General features: G+C 39.5%; 2 protein-coding genes across 5 annotated transcripts in view; one reads left to right on the forward strand and one right to left on the reverse strand.

Annotated features, from left to right (window-relative positions):
- The window catches only part of HSPBAP1 (HSPB1 associated protein 1), a 54,576-nt gene extending 43,186 nt beyond the window's left edge, over positions 1-11,390 (forward strand). For 3 of the 4 annotated variants that reach the window (XM_068546619.1, XM_068546623.1, XM_068546622.1), the window contains 3 exons: positions 1,321-1,404; positions 10,589-10,699; positions 10,827-11,390. In XM_068546619.1, coding sequence (XP_068402720.1) covers positions 1,321-1,404; positions 10,589-10,699; positions 10,827-11,366 — 735 coding nt within the window. In that variant the 3' untranslated portion in view covers positions 11,367-11,390. The remainder of the gene's footprint in view (positions 1-1,320; positions 1,405-10,588; positions 10,700-10,826) is intronic. The other variant, XM_068546620.1, reaches the window with a different exon arrangement.
- A 2,903-nt stretch (positions 11,391-14,293) lies between these two features.
- The window catches only part of PARP14 (poly(ADP-ribose) polymerase family member 14), a 47,187-nt gene continuing 43,801 nt past the window's right edge, over positions 14,294-17,679 (reverse strand). The window contains exon 17 of the mRNA XM_068546624.1: positions 14,294-17,022. Within this exon, the coding sequence (XP_068402725.1) occupies positions 16,733-17,022 (290 nt within the window). The 3' untranslated portion in view covers positions 14,294-16,732. The remainder of the gene's footprint in view (positions 17,023-17,679) is intronic.

Here is a 17,679-nt window from a genome sequence, read left to right on the forward strand (position 1 = left end):
GGGTGTGAAGTGGCTGCTAATTCTTTTTTTCTTCTGTTTTAATAGCCAAATTCGAATGAGTATTTCTGTCTATTGTATCAGTTTTCCTTACATCATGCTGTTTCCTGAATCCACCGTAAACTGGCTCTCTCTTTTACCACTTTACTTGAAAGTATACTCTATGATAGGACATTCATGACCTCCTAATGACTAAATCCAGTGGCTGAAGTGGACGTTTTTAGTGCCCAGTTCTCTTAAAAGGAGCTCTCTTCCCATCTCCACCTTGTCCATAGCAAGTGCCACCATTTTCCTAAATCTGAAACCCAGAAGCTTCAGATCATCTCCATCTGCTGTACTCAGCCTTCCACAGACTCTTGTAATGACTCTGGATAAATGCAGTCCTTCTTGACTCTGCCCATTGCTTTCGTTTGCTATATCTTCCTATTTAAATCTTAACACTTAATTTAATAATTGGACCATTGCAAGAATCTCCTGTCCTTCCCAGACTCTCCCACAATGTCACTGTTTTAACCATCCCCCTACTCAGAACTTCTCAGCAACTCAAAATGCCTACAGGATAAAATCCAGATTCTTTATTCTGAACTCAGGGCCCTCCACTGGCCCTAACCTGATTCCCCACTTTATTCCCCTTTACTCCTTCTGCAGTAGTAAGACAGGCCTACTTGCTGTCCCTCGACAGTCCCACCTCCCTTGCCCACTTCTCCCTCCTGGCATGTCCTCATTCTCTCTTAGTCCTGGTTCAAATCACACTTCCTCCATCCAGGTTGTCCCTAACCTCCCTAGTTCATGCCTGCTTCTCCCACCTCTGAAGGTCTCTAGCACCAGTGTCCACTCCTCTGATTTACCACTTATATAATTTATAAATTATATAAGTGGTAAAAAGTGATTTACCACTTTTCTATATATTATTTTTTCATTGGCTAGACTTTAGACTGTGAGAAGGCAGAAACTATGTCCTATGTGTTTACCTCTGCCCTTTCTCAGAACTCATACAACTATTATGTGATGGAAAGGAGGAAAAGTTACAATCTCAGAATCCTTTACTAAGATTTGGATGCAGACAGAGAAGGTCCAGGATAAAGGAGAGTAGAGACTGGAGAAGCTAGTAATATCCTTTGTAGAACATGCAAACTTGTTAATTTAAGAAAAGGAATAAAAGGATTGTGGGTTTTCTTTTCTTGTTTCCCTTTCCTATTACAATATTAGTATAAATTCATTTGAATTCATTTTTTTTCCTTAGCAACTTCATTTAAGATCTGATTCTGACATAAAAATAAAATGTTCTGTTCTTGTGCTAACCATTTTTTGTTTGGTTTTCAGGTTCTGTTTGTCCCCAGACACTGGTGGCATTTTGTGGAATCCATTGATCCTGTCACTGTCAGTATAAACTCATGGATTGAACTGGTATTTTTTTTCCTAACAAATGTAATCTCCCTGCTTTTAAGATATACAGTGCCTGTCTATAGAACTTGGTGATTAATTTTCACCAACACTCCAGTGTTACTTTGTTTTGCTGTGCCATAATTTATGTATTCTGCGCTCTGTTGATGGATAGTGAGGTTGGAAATAGGATTTTTGTGACACACCATTCTCTTTCTTTTAAGGGCACAAAATGGGCCCTGATGTTGGTGTGCTGGGTCTTCTCCCTTGACCGGTGTTGTTAGGAGAATCATGTTGGGCCTGGCTGGATCTGCCACGTGTGTCCCATGTTGCCAGTCCCATCCCACACCATCTGGGCTGGAAATACCTGCTTCTTGGTTCAGGGTCCTCATTAATAATTGCAGAATTCTCGGTCCCGACTTACACATTTTCTCAGAGCAGTCTTTCAGTGCTAGGTGTTATCATTTTATTTCTCCCAAAGGCTTTTCCCCTCAAATATGCTGTGCTTAATCCTGGTTGCCTTGCTCTACTTGACAATTAGAATGGCTACTCTTATGGCTCAAGTCTGTCTCTTCCACCTGAGGTGTCATTGCATCTTTGTATGCCTTAACCAGAGGCTTTGACTGCACCTGTGCCCTCGTTAACCTGAGGCCTTGAATGCACCTCTGCTCTCCTGTACCCAAAACCTTGATTGCATCTCTCTCCTCTCTTTGGCTGCTGCATCCTCCCCTCACTCAGACTTTTCTTGTCCTTAGATAATGGGAAGGGCTTTGGCACAGGGGGAGCATAAGGAATACTGTAACAGGAAGCTCTACTGTGTGGCTTAGAAAAGAGTTGTAACCCTTGGATGAGAAGTATAATGGGAGATCAATAGACTTACAGTTAGAAATTCTGCTTAACTGATTGCCTTGCTTGGTATCCCCCTTTCTGCTCCAGTGTTCAGAATGTCCCTCTGAAAAGAAGTTGGTCAATTATAGTACTTAAGTCATTTATTTTCTTTTTCTCAGAGATCACATTTTTATGTTGCCTGTAGTCCAATGTCTGAAATCCTTTAATAATATGTATTTGTCTAGTTTTCCAGTTGTTTATGGTAGGAAAGTAATGAAGTTACTGTTACTCTATCACAGCCAGAAGTGGACATCTCAGCAGAATCATTTTTGTGCCCATTATCTGAAATATATTATTAATGTTTACATTTTTTTAAAGATAAGATTTCTTTGTCTCTAAGGGTAGTCAACATACTGTTCTTTAGCGCATGGTCTTATACATAGTAAATAAAAAATACTAGGTGCAGCGCAGAAGGAGAGCCACTGCAGGCCAGCTTCTCCAACTCTGAAGGCACTCCAGGGATTGAAACCATGAAATCCAAGCATCAAAGTGAATGGCTTAATTTGCTATACCTCAAACCATCTTCAAGTGTTAATTAAAATTATCCACAGAACACTGAATCAAAATTAAAATTAAACACATATATAGAGAAGCAAGAAGAGCTACAATCCTGCAGCCTGTGGAATGAAAACCACATTCACAGAAAGACAAAATGAAAAGGCAGAGGGCTATGTACCAGATGAAGGAACAAGATAAAACCCCAGAAAAACAACTAAATGAAGTGGAGATAGGCAACCTTCCAGAAAAAGAATTCAGAATAATGATAGTGAAGATGATCCAGTACCTTGGAAAAAGAATGGAGGCAAAGATTGAGACGGCGCAAGAAATGTTTAACAAAGACCTAGAAGAATTAAAGAACAAACAAACAGAGATGAACAATACAATAACTGAAATGAAGAATACACTAGAAGGAATCAATAGCAGAATAACGGAGGCAGAAGAACAGATAAGTGACCTGGAAGACAGAATGGTGGAATTCACAGCCGGGAACAGAATAAAGAAAAAAAGAATGAAAAGAAATGAAGACAGCCTAAGAGACCTCTGGGACAACATTAAATGCAACAACATTTGCGTTATAGGGGTCCCAGAAGGCGAAGAGAGAGAGAAAGGACCCAAGAAAATATTTGAAGGGATTATAGTCAAAAACTTCCCTAACGTGGGAAAGGAAATAGCCACCCAAATCCAGGAAGCGCAGAGAGTCCCAGGCAGGATAAACCCAAGGAGAAACACACCGAGACACGTAGTAATCAAATTGGCAAAAATTAAAGACAAAGAAAAATTACTGAAAGCAGCAAGGGAAAATCGACAAATAACACATAAGGGAACTCCCATCAAGTTAACAGCTGATTTCTCAGCAGAAACTCTACAAGCCAGAAGGGAGTAGCACGATATATTTAAAGTGATGAAAGGAAAGGACCTACAACCATATTGTAGATTATTCTACCCAGCAAGGATCTCATTCAGATTCGACGGAGAAAGCAAAAGCTTTGCAGACAAGCAAAAGCTAAGAGAATTCAGCACCACCAAACCCGCTCTACAACAAATGCTAAAAGAACTTCTCTAAGTGGGAAACACAAGAGAAGAAAAGAACCCATAAAAACAAACCCAAAACAATTAAGAAAATGGTAATAGGAACATACATATTGATAATTACCTTAAATGTGAATGGATTAAATGCTCCAACCAAAAGACACAGGCTTGCTGAATGGATACAAAAACAAGACCTGTGTATACGCTGTCTACAAGAGACCCACTTCAGATCTAGGGACACATACAGACTGAAAGTGAGGGGATGGAAAAAGATATTCCATTCAAATGGAAATCAAAAGAAAGCGGGAGTAGCAATACTCATATCAGATAAAATAGACTTCAAAATAAAGAATGTTACAAGAGACAGGGAAGGACACTCCATAATGATCAAGGGGTCAATCCAAGAAGAAGACATAACAATTATAAATATATATGCACCCAACGTAGGAGCACCTCAATACATAAGGCAAATGCTAACAGCTATAACAGAGGAAATCGACAGCAACACAATAATAGTGGAGGACTTTAACACCTCACTTACAACAATGGACAGATCATACAGACATAAAATTAATAAGGAAACAAAAGCTTTAAATGACACAATAGACCAGATAGATTTAATTGATATTTATAGGACATTCCATCCAAAAACAGCAGATTACACTTTCTTCTCAAGTGCACATGGAACATTCTCCAGGATAGATCACATCTTGGGTCACAAATCAAGCCTCAGTAAATTTAAGAAAATTGAAATCATATCAAGCATCTTTTCTGATCACAGCGCTATGAGATTAGAAATAAATTACAGGGAAAAATACGTAAAAAACACAAACACATGGAGGCTAAACAATACGTTACTAAATAACCAAGAGATCACTGAAGAAATCAAAAAATACCTAAAGACAAATGACAATGAAAACACGGCAATCCAAAACCTATGGGATGCAGCAAAAGCAGTTCTAAGAGGGAAGTTTATAGCAATACAATCCTACCTCAAGAAACAAGAAAAATCTCAAATAAACAATCTAACCTTACACCTTAAAGAACTAGAGAAAGAACTACAAACAAAACCCAAAGTTAGTACAACGGAAGAAATATAAAGATCAGAGCAGAAATAAATGAAATAGAAACAAAGAAAACAATAGCAAAGATCAATAAAACTAAAAGCCGGTTCTTTGAGAAGATAAACAAAATTGATAAACCTTTAGCCAGACTCATCAAGAAAAAGAGGGAGAGGACTCAAATCAATAAAATTAGGAATGAAAAAGGGGAAGTTACAACGGACACCACAGAAATACAAAGCATCCTAAGAAACTACTACAAGCAACTCTATGCCAGTAAAATGGACAACCTGGAAGAAATGGACAAATTCTTAGAAAGGTGTAATCTTCCAAGAGTGAACCAGGAAGAAATAGAAGCTATGAACAGACCAATCACAAGTAATGAAATTGAAACTGTGATTAAAAATCTTCCAACAAACAAAAGTCCAGGACCAGATGGCTTCACAGGTGAATTCTATCAAACATTTTGAGAAGAGCTAACACCCATCCTTCTCAAACTCTTCCAAAAAATTGCAGAGGAAGGAACTCTCCCAAACTCATTCTATGAGGCCACCATCACCCTGATACCAAAACCAGACAAAGATACTACAAAAAAAAGAAAATTACAGACCAATATCACTGATGAATATAGATGCAAAAATCCTCAACAAAATACTAGCAAACAGAATCCAACAACACATTAAAAGGATCATACACCACGATCAAGTGGGATTATCCCAGGGATGCAAGGATTCTTCAATATACACAAATCAATCAATGTGATACACCATATTAACAGATTGAAGAATTAAAACCATATGATCATCTCAACAGATGCAGAAAAAGCTTTTGACAAAATTCAACACCCATTTATGATAAAAACTCTCCAGGAAGTGGGCATAGAGGGAAGCTACCTCAACATAATAAAGGCCATATACAACAAACCCACAGCAAACATCATTCTCAATGGTGAAAAACTGAAAGCATTTCCTCTAAGATCAGGAACAAGACAAGGATGTCCACTCTCACCACTATTATTCAACATAGTTTTGGAAGTCCTAGCCACGGCAATCAGAGAAGAAAAAGAAATAAAAGGAATACAAATTGGAGAACAAGAAGTCAAACTGTCACTGTTTGCAGATGACATGATACTATACATAGAGAATAGTAAAGATGCCACCAGAAAACTACTAGAGCTAATCAATGAATTTGGTAAAGTCGCAGGATACAAAATTAATGCACAGAAATCTCTTGCATTCCTATACACTAACAATGAAAGATCAGAAAGAGAAATTAAGGAAACAATCCCATTCACCATTGCAACAAAAAGAATAAAATACCTAGGAATAAACCTACCTAAGGAGGTAAAAGACTTGTACTCAGAAAACTATAAGACACTGATGAAAGAAATCAAAGATGACACAAACAGATGGAGAGATACACCATGTTCTTGGATTGGAAGAATCAATGTCGTGAAAATGACTATACTACCCAAAGCAATCTACAGATTCAATGCAATCCCTATCAAATTACCAATGGCATTTTTTACAGAACTAGAACAAATCATCTTAAAATTTGTATGGAGACACAAAAGACCCCAAATAGCCAAAACAGTCTTGAGGGAAAAAAGCGGAGCTGGAGGAATCAGACTCCCTGACTTCAGACTATACTACAAAGCTACAGTAATCAAGACAATATGGTACTGGCATGAAAACAGAAATATAGATCAATGGAACAGGATAGAAAGCCCAGAGATAAACCCACGCACCTATGGTCACCTAATCTATGACAAAGGAGGCAAGGATATACAATGGAGAAAAGACAGTCTCCTCAATAAGTAGTGCTGGGAAAACTGGACAGCTACATGTAAAAGAATGAAATTAGAATACTCCCTGACACCATACACAGAAATAAACTCCAAATGGATTAAAGACCTAATTTAAGACCAGACACTATGAAACTCTTAGAGGGAAACAGAGGCAGAACACTCTTTGACATAAATCACAGCAAGATCTTTTTTGACCCACCTCCTAGAGTAATGGAAATAAAAACAAAAATAAACAAATGGGAACTAATGAAACTTAAAAGCTTTGCACAGCAAAGGAAACTATAAACAAGACAAAAAGACAACCCTCAGAATGGGAGAAAATATTTGCAAACGAATCAACAGACAAAGGATTAATCTCCAAAATATATAACAGCTCATGCAGCTCAATAGTAAAAAAAACAAACAACCCAATCAAAACATGGGCAGAAGACCTAAATAGACTTTTCTCCAAAGAAGACATACAGATGGCCAAAGAGGCACATGAAATGCTGCTCAACATCACTAATTATTAGAGAAATGCAAATCAAAACTATAATGAGGTATCACCTCACACCAGTTAGAATGGGCTTCATCAGAAAATCTACAAACAACAAATGCTGGAGAGGGTGTGGAGAAAAGGGAACCCTCTTGCACTGTTGGTGGGAATGTAAATTGATACAGCCACTTTGGAGAACAGTATGGAGGTTCCTTAAAAAACTAAAAATAGAACTACCATATGACTCAGCAGTCCCACTACAGGGCATATACCCAGAGAAAAACATAACTCAAAAAGACACATGCACCCCAATGTTCACTGCAGCACTAGTTACAATAGCCAGATCATGGAAGCAACCTAAATGCCCATCAACTGACAAATGGATAAAGAAGATGTGGTACATATATACAATCGAATATTACTCAGCCATAAAACGGAATGAAATTGGGTCACTTGTAGAGACGTGGGTGGACCTAGAGACTGTCATACAGAGTGAAGTAAGTCAGAAAGAGAAAAACCAATATTGTATATTAATGCATATATGTGAAATCTAGAAACATGGTACAGATGAACCGGTTTGCAAGGCAGAAATAGAGACACAGATGTAGAGAACAAACATATGGACACCAAGGGGGGAAAGCAGGCGGGTGGGGAGTGGGGGAATGAATTGGGAGATTGGGATTGACATATATACACTAATATGTTTAAAATAGATAACTAATAAGAAACTGCTGTATAAAATAAACTTTTAAAAATACTATACATGAAAAAAAAGAAAGAAAGAAATTCTGCTTGCAGCACGCTGTATTGGAATCAGAGCAAATATCAAGGTAGAGTGCATAGAGTCCACTTCCACTCCCAGTGCCAAAGTCACGTCTACAATAGCTTTACAGATGCTTTGCCTCCCAAGATAGCTCATTCCATTGTGGAGCTGTCATCTGCCTGCTTGTAACCATACCCATTACTTCTAAAACTATACAGAATTTTTTTTTTCTGTTTTAACTATTTGAAGGGGACACCTTTTATGGCTGGCGTCTTTCATTCAGCATAATGTTTTCAAGAATCATCCATGTAGTAGCATGTATCAGTACTTCATTCCTTTTTTTTATGGCTAAAAAATTTTTTATTGTACAGATATACCACATTTTGTTTATCCACTAATCAATTGATGGACGTCTGGGTTGTGTCTACTTTTGGTTATTATGAATAATGCTACTGTTAACATTCATGTACAAGTTTTTGTGTGGACGTATGCTTTCATTTCTCTTGGTATGTACCTAGGAGTGTAGTTGCTGGGTCATATGGTACATCAGCCAAGGCAGGCCAACAGGCTGGAAATTCAGACAAGAGTTAAAGTTGCAGTCTGGAGTCCAAAATCTGTAGAACAGGTTGGCAGGCTGGAAGCTCACTCAGGATTTCTGTTGCAATCTTGAGGCAGAATCTCTTCTCCAGAAAACCTTAAATTTTACTCCTATGGCCTTCAACTGATTGGATGAGGTCCACCCACGTTATTGAGGATAATCTGCTTTTACCTAAAGTCAGCTGATTATAAATGTTAATCGCATCTATGAAATATTTTGACAGTGACAAACTTCACAGTGACAAACACTAGACTAGTGTTTGACTAGACAGTTGGTCACCATAGCCTAGCCAAGTTGACTTATAAAATTAACCGTCTGGTAACTCTACATTTAACCTTTGGGGAATTGCCAGGCTGTTTTCCAAAGCAGCTGTACTATTTACATTCCCACCAGCAATTTGTGAAGATTCTGATTTCTCCATATCCTCACCAACACTTGTCGTTATCTGGCTTATTATAGCCTTCCTAGTGTGAAGTGGTATCTCATCTTGGGGATTTGCGCTTTTTTATTAAATTTAATATTATGTTTCTAAGATTCATCTGTGTTGTCACACGTAGCTGGTCATTCATTTTCACCATGATATAATATCCTCTTGTGTTAATGTACTACAATTTGATTCATTTTTCTGTTGATGGATATTAGGGTTGTTTCCAATTTCTTTTGCTTTTATAAATAGAATATTCTTGTACACATGTGCAAGAGTTTCTCTAGAGAATATGTATATATGTATATATCTAGGAGTGGAGTTGCTGGTCTGTAGGGTACACAATACTCAAGTTTATAAAATAACGCCTGCATGTTTTCCCACCATCAGCAAGATTTCTGTCAAGCACGTTTCTCCACCATCTGGAATTATCAGACCCTCTTTTGCCAGTTTCATGGGTTTCTTGATTTGCATTTCCCTGATTATGAATGAAGCTAAGCCTATTTTCTTGTGTTTTTAACCTTATAATTGTTCTTTTTTTGACATATTTGTCTTCATGCCTTTTGCCCATTTAAAAAAAATTAGGTCATTTGTCTTATTGATGTGTGCAGATTCTTTATATATTCTGCATATTCATCTCCTATCACTTATATATGTTACAGACATCTGGCTTGTTTTTTCCTTTATGGTATCTTTTGATGAACAAAATTATTGATTTTAATGTAATTTATCACTAGGAATTCCCTGGCAGTCCAGTGGTTAGGACTCTTTGCTTTCATTGCCAAGGGCCTGGGTTCAGTCCCTGGTTGGGGAGCTAATATCCCACAAGCCACACAGCGTGGCCAAGAAAAAGAAAAAGATTGCCAAAAAAAGAAAATTTTACATATATATACACATATATATATAATGTAATTTATCATTAATGCCATAGTTTATACTTACTGTCTCTTTAAAAAAACATATTTAGATATTTGGTCATCTCATTCTTGTGGCCAAGAATGTTTATTATAATTATTTCCCGTTCCTCAAGAAATTAGCTTATCAAAATGATCCTCTATAGCAGGGGTCCCCAACCCCTGGGCTGCGGACCAATACTGGTCCACGGCCTGTTAGGAACCGGGCCGCACAGCAGAAGGTGAGCAGCGGGCAAGTGAGCAAAACTTCATCTGCCGCTCCCCAACGCTCCCCATCGCTCACATTACCGCCTGAACCATTGCTCATGTTACTGCCTGAACCAATCCACCCCCCACATCCCATGGAAAAACTGTCTTCCATGAAACCAGTCCTGGTGCCAAAAAGGTTGGGGACCACTGCTCTACAGGGATTATTCCTTTGTATGTAATACTTTTTTTTTTAACTTTAAACATGTCAGAGAATGGAAAATATTGGGAAAAAAATCGCAAGGTGGTTCATACTTAAGGTCTATGTCTTATAGACAGGATGCACACTTATATTTGGTTGGTGAAATATTCTAAAACTCTTCTAGATGGCAGAGGAGAGTGAATACATAAAAATTGTGGTCTGCCAACAACATATTCCTTCAGTAACAAAGCTTATGTTAATGAGAGAACAGAACACACAATTAAGAGACTCTACTCTGTTTTAAGCAATGAGACACAGAGACAAATGAAAAAATGTGTCTTTTTTTTAACCTTGATTTAGGAAGAGGACCACCAAGCCCGGGTAGAAGAGGCAATCACCCGCATGCTTGTGTGTGCCCTGAAAACTGCAGAGAATCCACATGATACCAGAGCTTGGTTAAACCCAACTGAGGTAGGTCCCTTCTGGTTTTCATCATGGCAGTTAGTATCCTGTGATAAACCAATCCCGGCTGGAACATTTGTTTTCCAATTTATGTAAGGGCATATAACCATTTTAAAGAGTTTTTCTTTTTCCTTAGGTTGAGGAAACATCCCATGAAGTCAATTGTCGCTACTTAAATGGAGCCGTTTCTGCTTTTTTTGATCATTATGGAACATCTAAGGTAGTAGAAACCCAAGCGCTGAGCACAAACGGAGAGTACGTGATAAAGGAAGAATTAAATGTGCACAACCACGTGGAGGTAGAACAAACTAGTAGCCACAGCTTAACCTTGGGAACAGTAAAGCAGGAGGCAGCAAGTCCCTTTGGTCCTGATCTGGTTCCTGTGACACCAGGTTCCCAAGAACCACCCTCAGAAGGAGGAGGCATGTTTGAAAGTGATGGTGAAGACTTTGTTGACAAAAATGGAAAACGCTTTGGAAAATTGCATTATACCAAGAGACAACGAATGATGAGTGAAAGTGAGAATGCAGTAGTGGAACAAATTGCTTCAAATAGTACTGTGGCCCCTTCCCAGACATTCATTTCTACAGATGACTTGCTGGATTGCTTGGTGAATCCACAGGTAACCAGGATAGTGGCACAACTTTTGATTCAAGGAAGAAGTTTGCAACTCTAATAGAAAATGACTTTTTCAATAATATTTTAAGAATATTTTTAAAATAATATAGTTTTAAAATAAAAGATGAAATGACAAAAAGTCAATTTGCATATGCTTATAAATGTCCTGTTCTCGCCTAATTAACATTTTAGTCTCTTGCCACCTTCTTGCATACACATTGCTCTTTGGACAACCTGGCTCTTTGTTATTGGTAGGCCTCTTTCTTCAGTGCCTTTGCCTTTCCTTACCTATCTCATCCGCCTATCTCAAATGTAAGCCCCTAGTGTTCTCACCAAGAAATAGTCTCTCCATCATCAGGGGTCACCTGCTGCTTGTTTTTGTAAATAAGGTTGTATTGGAACACAGCCATGCCATTCATTTACATATTGTCTGTGGTGGCTTTAGGGTTACGGTGGCAGAGTTGAGTAGTGACAGAGGCAGTATGGCTCGCAAAGCTGAAAATATTTTAAAAGTTTGCTAACTCCTGATCTAATGCATCCATTGGGTGAATTCTAGCTTTTTGGGGGGGGAGGGGTGCGGTTGTTAATTTCAGTAGCTATCATGGACTCTTTGTCATAAGATGGTGTGGGAAGATTTATGATTGTTTTAAGTTCTTGATCTCTTAATTCAAATGCAGGTTGAAGTCTAGCCTTGATCTGAAGTGATCACATTTCTCACATCTGTGGAATTCTCACTGGGTAACCCCTGTAATCCAGAGCAGAATACCAATCAGGAGAAAAGTAGGTGGGGGCCCAATAAGAGGCCTCCTTGTGGAAGGAACTGGGACATCTAGGAACACCAGGCCTGGAATAAAAAGGACCAAATGCTGCTGACTTCTGAAACTAACTAAAAGCTTGGCTTAGTGAACTTGATCCCACTCTCATTACATTTGCAATATGTGGGGATAATTATTATCATTACCATCTAAGTAAGAATTTAAAAATTATAAAAACATATTGAACTCAGTAACCATTCAAAACAGAAAAGACAAAGTCACCTTTTAAGAAGAATTGACTACTGGCCCCATTCTTCTCAGGTCAAACTGACGGTATCAGTAAATCCCAAGAGAGTATGTACTTTCTGGGAGAAAGGAGGAAGGGAGGTGAACATGCCCAGGAAAAGAAGGGTCTGAAAAAAGACCCTTCTGTAGCACTTACCACCATCTGACCACTATATATTTGCCTATTTATTTGATTACTGTCTGTCTCCCCCAACGAGAATGTCACTGCATGAGGGTTTGGACTTTGATTATTGTATATTTGCAGAGTCTTGATCAGTGCCCAGCACATGGTAGGTGCTCCTTAAATATTTGAGTGGATTTTTTAAAAAGGAGACCTTGTTGGGCGATACTCCTTCAGAAACACTGGGGCAGAGGATGTTGTGGCTAAGGGTGAGATGTCTGTTACCTGTAGTAGGTATATCCCTATCGCAGAAATAGCCATTTGTCTTCAGCTATATATTTTTTTACACCTGCCCTCACTGAGAGCTCCCCCATACCCTCCTTCACACAGAATTCCCTCACCCCCTCCCTCCCCCAGGGTTCACTCACACCCTTCCTCCCAGATATTTTATTATATTTGCTACTACTTGGACCAGTGTTTTTCAAGTTGTAGATTGTGACCCATTAGCAAGTCATAATATCAATTTAGTGGGTGAGACCAGCATTTTTTTTTTTTTAGTGGAGCAGAATATGTAATTTCAGTGAATTCAATAGTAAATATAAGTATTATTTTGTGAAACTGTCCAGGAAAAATTTTTTTCAGCGTAAATATACTTCATAAAACTTTTCAGTTATATCTGTGTGTGTACTGGGCCTGATATAAAATGTATTTCTTAGTGTATGTTGGGGTCAGAAAGGTTTGAAAGCTGTTCTGAAGGCAAAGTATTGATTTCAGTTAGAGGTAATAGTTTCTGGCTTGCAGAGACCTGGGTAGAGAGTTAAGACATTGATATGAATGCATTCGAAATGTAAATGGGTGTTGGGAGATAATTTCATTTTATAGAGATAGAGATTATGACACAGCAAGAGATCCTGGCTGTCTGCAACCGGGGAGTGTGGGAAGGAGAAAAGACAGTCAAAGGGGTAGATGATCAGCCACCAAGTAGGGTCCCATTTCATCCTGCATTTCTCAGATGAGCAGGCCCAAATGAGTGAACTCAATTATTAAATAAATATTAATACTTTGACCCTCCAGAGGTTAGAGGGATTGAAGTGTTACACCTAAAGTTACAGTATCCACATATAAGCAGGGTGATCTATCCGGTAGGCAAAGTAGCTAGGGCCCCTGAGCTTTTAGGGTCTACAGAAATGTTTTAGTTTCTTTAAAAATAAAAAAAAGAATATAATCTAGTTTCGATTACATTCATGTTTATACCAATGCAGTAGCGAAGTATCATGTTTAATACTTTTCATGGAGTAAGGGGCCTACAAAGGCAGAATTGCCTGGGGCCCATGAAAGTCCTAAGCAGCTCTGGGTATCAGGGATATCAGAATCATTTGAGGGGCTTGCTGAAGATGCAGATGTCTGGGCACCACTCTAGAGCTATAGAATTTGCCTCCTTTGGGATAGGCCAGAATTTGCAGTCTCAGCAAGCACCTGAGGTGCTTCAAATAGCAAAAAAGTTTAAGAATCTCTGGCCCTGGAGTAGACCACCAAGACCTAACACAGGCTCAAAGTGGGCTTGTTTTAGCAGGGGCTACTTGTTGGGGTCAATCTGCCCTTCAGATTTACTGAACTAAAGCTGTACTGTGCCCTTCGTGTAATTTTCAGCTGAATGCTATTGATAACTGTGAGGATCCCTTGATGCTGTCATGTTTAGTTGTGATCTTTTATCAGCAGTTGCCTGCGTTTATCATCAAGCTCTCCTGTATTTGCCCTAAAGGATAAAGATGTTTAACCACCAAATAACATTTTCCAAGCACTTTATTCAAAAAGGAGGAAATATTTATTTTAAAAAATTTTTATTGAAGTATAGTTGATGTACAATATTATGTGTTGCATGTGTACAGTACAGTGATTCACAATTTTTAAAGGTTATACTCCATTTATAGTTATTATAAAATATTGGCCATGTTCCCTGTGTTGTATGACATATTTCCTTAGATTGAGGGTAACTATAACATTTACGGACTGAATCATCATACTTGGTGCAACACACCCTGATATTCAGCCTTGCCTAAGTTAACCAAACCACTGGAGAACAAGAACAAATTAGAGAGCGGGTCTCTCCTTTTTTATTTCTTACATTCATTGTCAAGCCCAAGTTCAGATGCCAGTGGCTGGGAAGCTACTCCTAAGCAATAAGAAGTCTTTGCCAATCCACTTAAAAAACAGCAACAGCAAGAAAAATTTCAAGACGTCTGTGTTTAATGAAGCAGCAACTGTGGCCCCCTCAACCTCCTTTACTTGAAGTGCAGGCATTGTTCCCTGGGGCCAAGAAAGAGTGCCTTTATCCTCCTGGTGACCCCTAGCATCCAAGTTCACCATCTGTCCTGGCTGCCCATGAGCATAGCTCTGGCCTCTTGGCCTACAGAGCTTCAAAGGAAGAGACTCTACAATGAAAACCAAAGCCAGAAGGGACAAGGCCAAGGAAATATGAGGATAATTCACAGATTGTCTGAGCTATTCCTGAATCAGTAACATTAATCTAGAAGCCATGTTCTACAGTGGGAAGAGCAAGGGGCTTGATGACACAGAGACCCAGATTCAGTTGCTGGCTCTGAGGCCTGTTACCCAGGTGACTTAAGGCAAGGAAGCTTCTTGTGTTCTGAGGCATCAGTTTCCTCAGCTTTAAAATGGGGATGTAATTCTTACCTCACAAGACTGTTTGGGGGAAGAAAATAGATACTGTTATGTGAAAGCACCTATTATACTACCTGGTTAATCTAGGCACTCAATAAACAGTGTTAGAATCTGAAATTCACCTGAGGAAGTTAAAAAAGAAACTTTCCATTACTATCCTACAGCTACTGAGTTAGCAAATTAGTAATATGACTGCTTAATTCCTTTGGTTTATTTATGCACAAGGCTTTAAAATCATCAAAAGCTAGGCTGCCAAGGAAAATGTGCTATTTAATACCCTTAGATTCATTTAATCTTAACATAGTAGAAGGGGTTCATACTGAAAATACAGCAGGCATTATCCCTTTCTTCCACTGGGCAGAACTAAGACCATGAATAAAAGTTATAAAAAGGCAGATTTGGGTTCAACATTAGAAAGGACCGATTGGAAACAGGGCTGCTGCACTGCCCAGCTCCATGGGATACAGCTCACCTAGTCCCCAAGCTAGACCACAGCCCCCTGGACTGTGCAGGACATGGCTGCACTGCAGTCCCAGAGCCCTGACCGGAGCTGTCCCACATGTCCATAGGCTGCTTTGTGAAAAAGCTCCCTGCCATGGAATCTCATCGATTTGAGGCAAAGTGACAATAAGTCACGGGTGTTGATGAGATGGTTCCCACTTTGGTTAGGAGTCTGACAGGGCTTCTTCATTCTTAATTGGTTTATGAAACACTTACGGAGCATCTATTGTACATCAGGCACAGACCTCAGCCCAGGGATAAAGAAGATTAGACACCATCCCTGCACCCAGGGAAGACAGCAGCCCCACCCACTTAGTAATACTGTGCTCCCCACAGCAGTATGGAGTCCTGACATGATACCAGCTGTCTCTCAGTGGCAGCTGAAATTGCATCACTGTGTCCTCTGCCTTTAAGATTAATGTTATTCTTATATGTGGAATCTAGAAAAATGGTACAGATGAACCTATTTGCAGGGCAGGAATAGAGATAAAGACGTAAAGAACGGACATGTGGACATGGAGGGGGAAGTGGGGGTGGGATGAACTGGGAGATTGGGATTGACATGTATACATTACCAGTGTAAAACAGATGGCTAGTGGGAACCTGCTGTATAGCACAGGGAGATCAGCTCAGTGCTCTGTGGTGACCTAGATGGGTGGGATGGTGGGGTGGGGGGGGAGATCCAAGAGGGAGGGGGATATATGTATACACATAACTGATTCACTTGGTTGTACAGCAGAAACGAACACAACATTGTAAAGCAACTATACCCCAATTTAAAAAAACAGATTAATGTTATACTCTCCCCTCTGGAAATAAACACCTGTACGTCTACAGATTTGATATCCATGGTTGAGGATGCACAGTTGTAACTCTTAAGTTATCCAATTAAATTCTCGAATTTATTGCTCTCAAGATAGGTTCATTCCAGTTTTGAAAGAGAGGCTAGAGAAAGTCTGATTTCAGTGACAAGGGTCCTCTGATCTTAGAAAAAGCTGTTAAGAGAAAAAAAAACTACAGCTTGCTTTACAGTTAGCTATGTATAGATGAATAATATCTTCTGCAAAAGATACCAAAATGTTAACATCTAAAAGTAATGAGGTACTCTGGGTAAGCCTGGTAGTCATAAAATACCACAAATAAATTTGGATTTTGCACACAATCTGTGACAGTGTCATACGAGTCAGTAGGATTTTGGGGGTCCTTTAGAGGAGGCACAATTAATGACTTGTTTCCAACTGTGTACGATCCAGTGAGTACTCGCACATAATACATACATTTCTTCCCATTTACGTCCGGTCTAGAGTATATATCATTGGCAGAATAATGGGCACTGACAGCAAAATAGGTTCCCTTTCCAAATGCCGTAGCTGTGAAGAGAAAAACAAAACATCTTTAAGGATTTCAATTTAGTCTATAATTTGACATGTTGACCCAATATGTCAAATAATGTTAAAATAATGTTCAGTTCTCTCTTAAGCTTCTTTTAAATTTTTGTGTGTGTGTGGTTTGTTTTTTTTTTTTTTTTGGTTACGTTGGGTCTTCGTTGCTGCACGCGGGCTTTCTCTAGTTGCAGCGAGCGGGGGCTACTCTTCGTTGCGGTGCGCGGGCTTCTCGTTGCCGTGGCTTCTCTTGTTGCGGAGCACGGGCTCTCGGCACACAGGCTTCAGTAGTTGTGGCTCGTGGGCTCTAGAGCGCAGGCTCAGTAGTTGTGGCTCACGGGCTTAGTTGCTCCGCGGCATGTGGGATCTTCCTGGACCAGGGCTCAAACCCATGTCCCCTGCATTGGCAGGCGGATTCTTAACCACTGCGCCACCAGGGAAGTCCCTGGTTTTTTATTCTTAAAAATCATTCTCCCACCCTGGAGGGCCAGTCAGTCCCTTCGGGATGAAATATAGTGAGTCTAACCTAAAACTTTGGCTGTAACACGGCCCCCAACAATGAGAGAACACAACACCATCCATACTGTCCCCAGCCAGCTTGGGTTCTCATGGCTGACACCTCATTTGAAGCAGCCAGATTACTTG

The sequence above is a fragment of the Eschrichtius robustus genome, chromosome 6, assembly GCF_028021215.1.
Source record: "Eschrichtius robustus isolate mEscRob2 chromosome 6, mEscRob2.pri, whole genome shotgun sequence".
Classification (NCBI taxonomy): Eukaryota; Metazoa; Chordata; class Mammalia; order Artiodactyla; family Eschrichtiidae; genus Eschrichtius; species Eschrichtius robustus.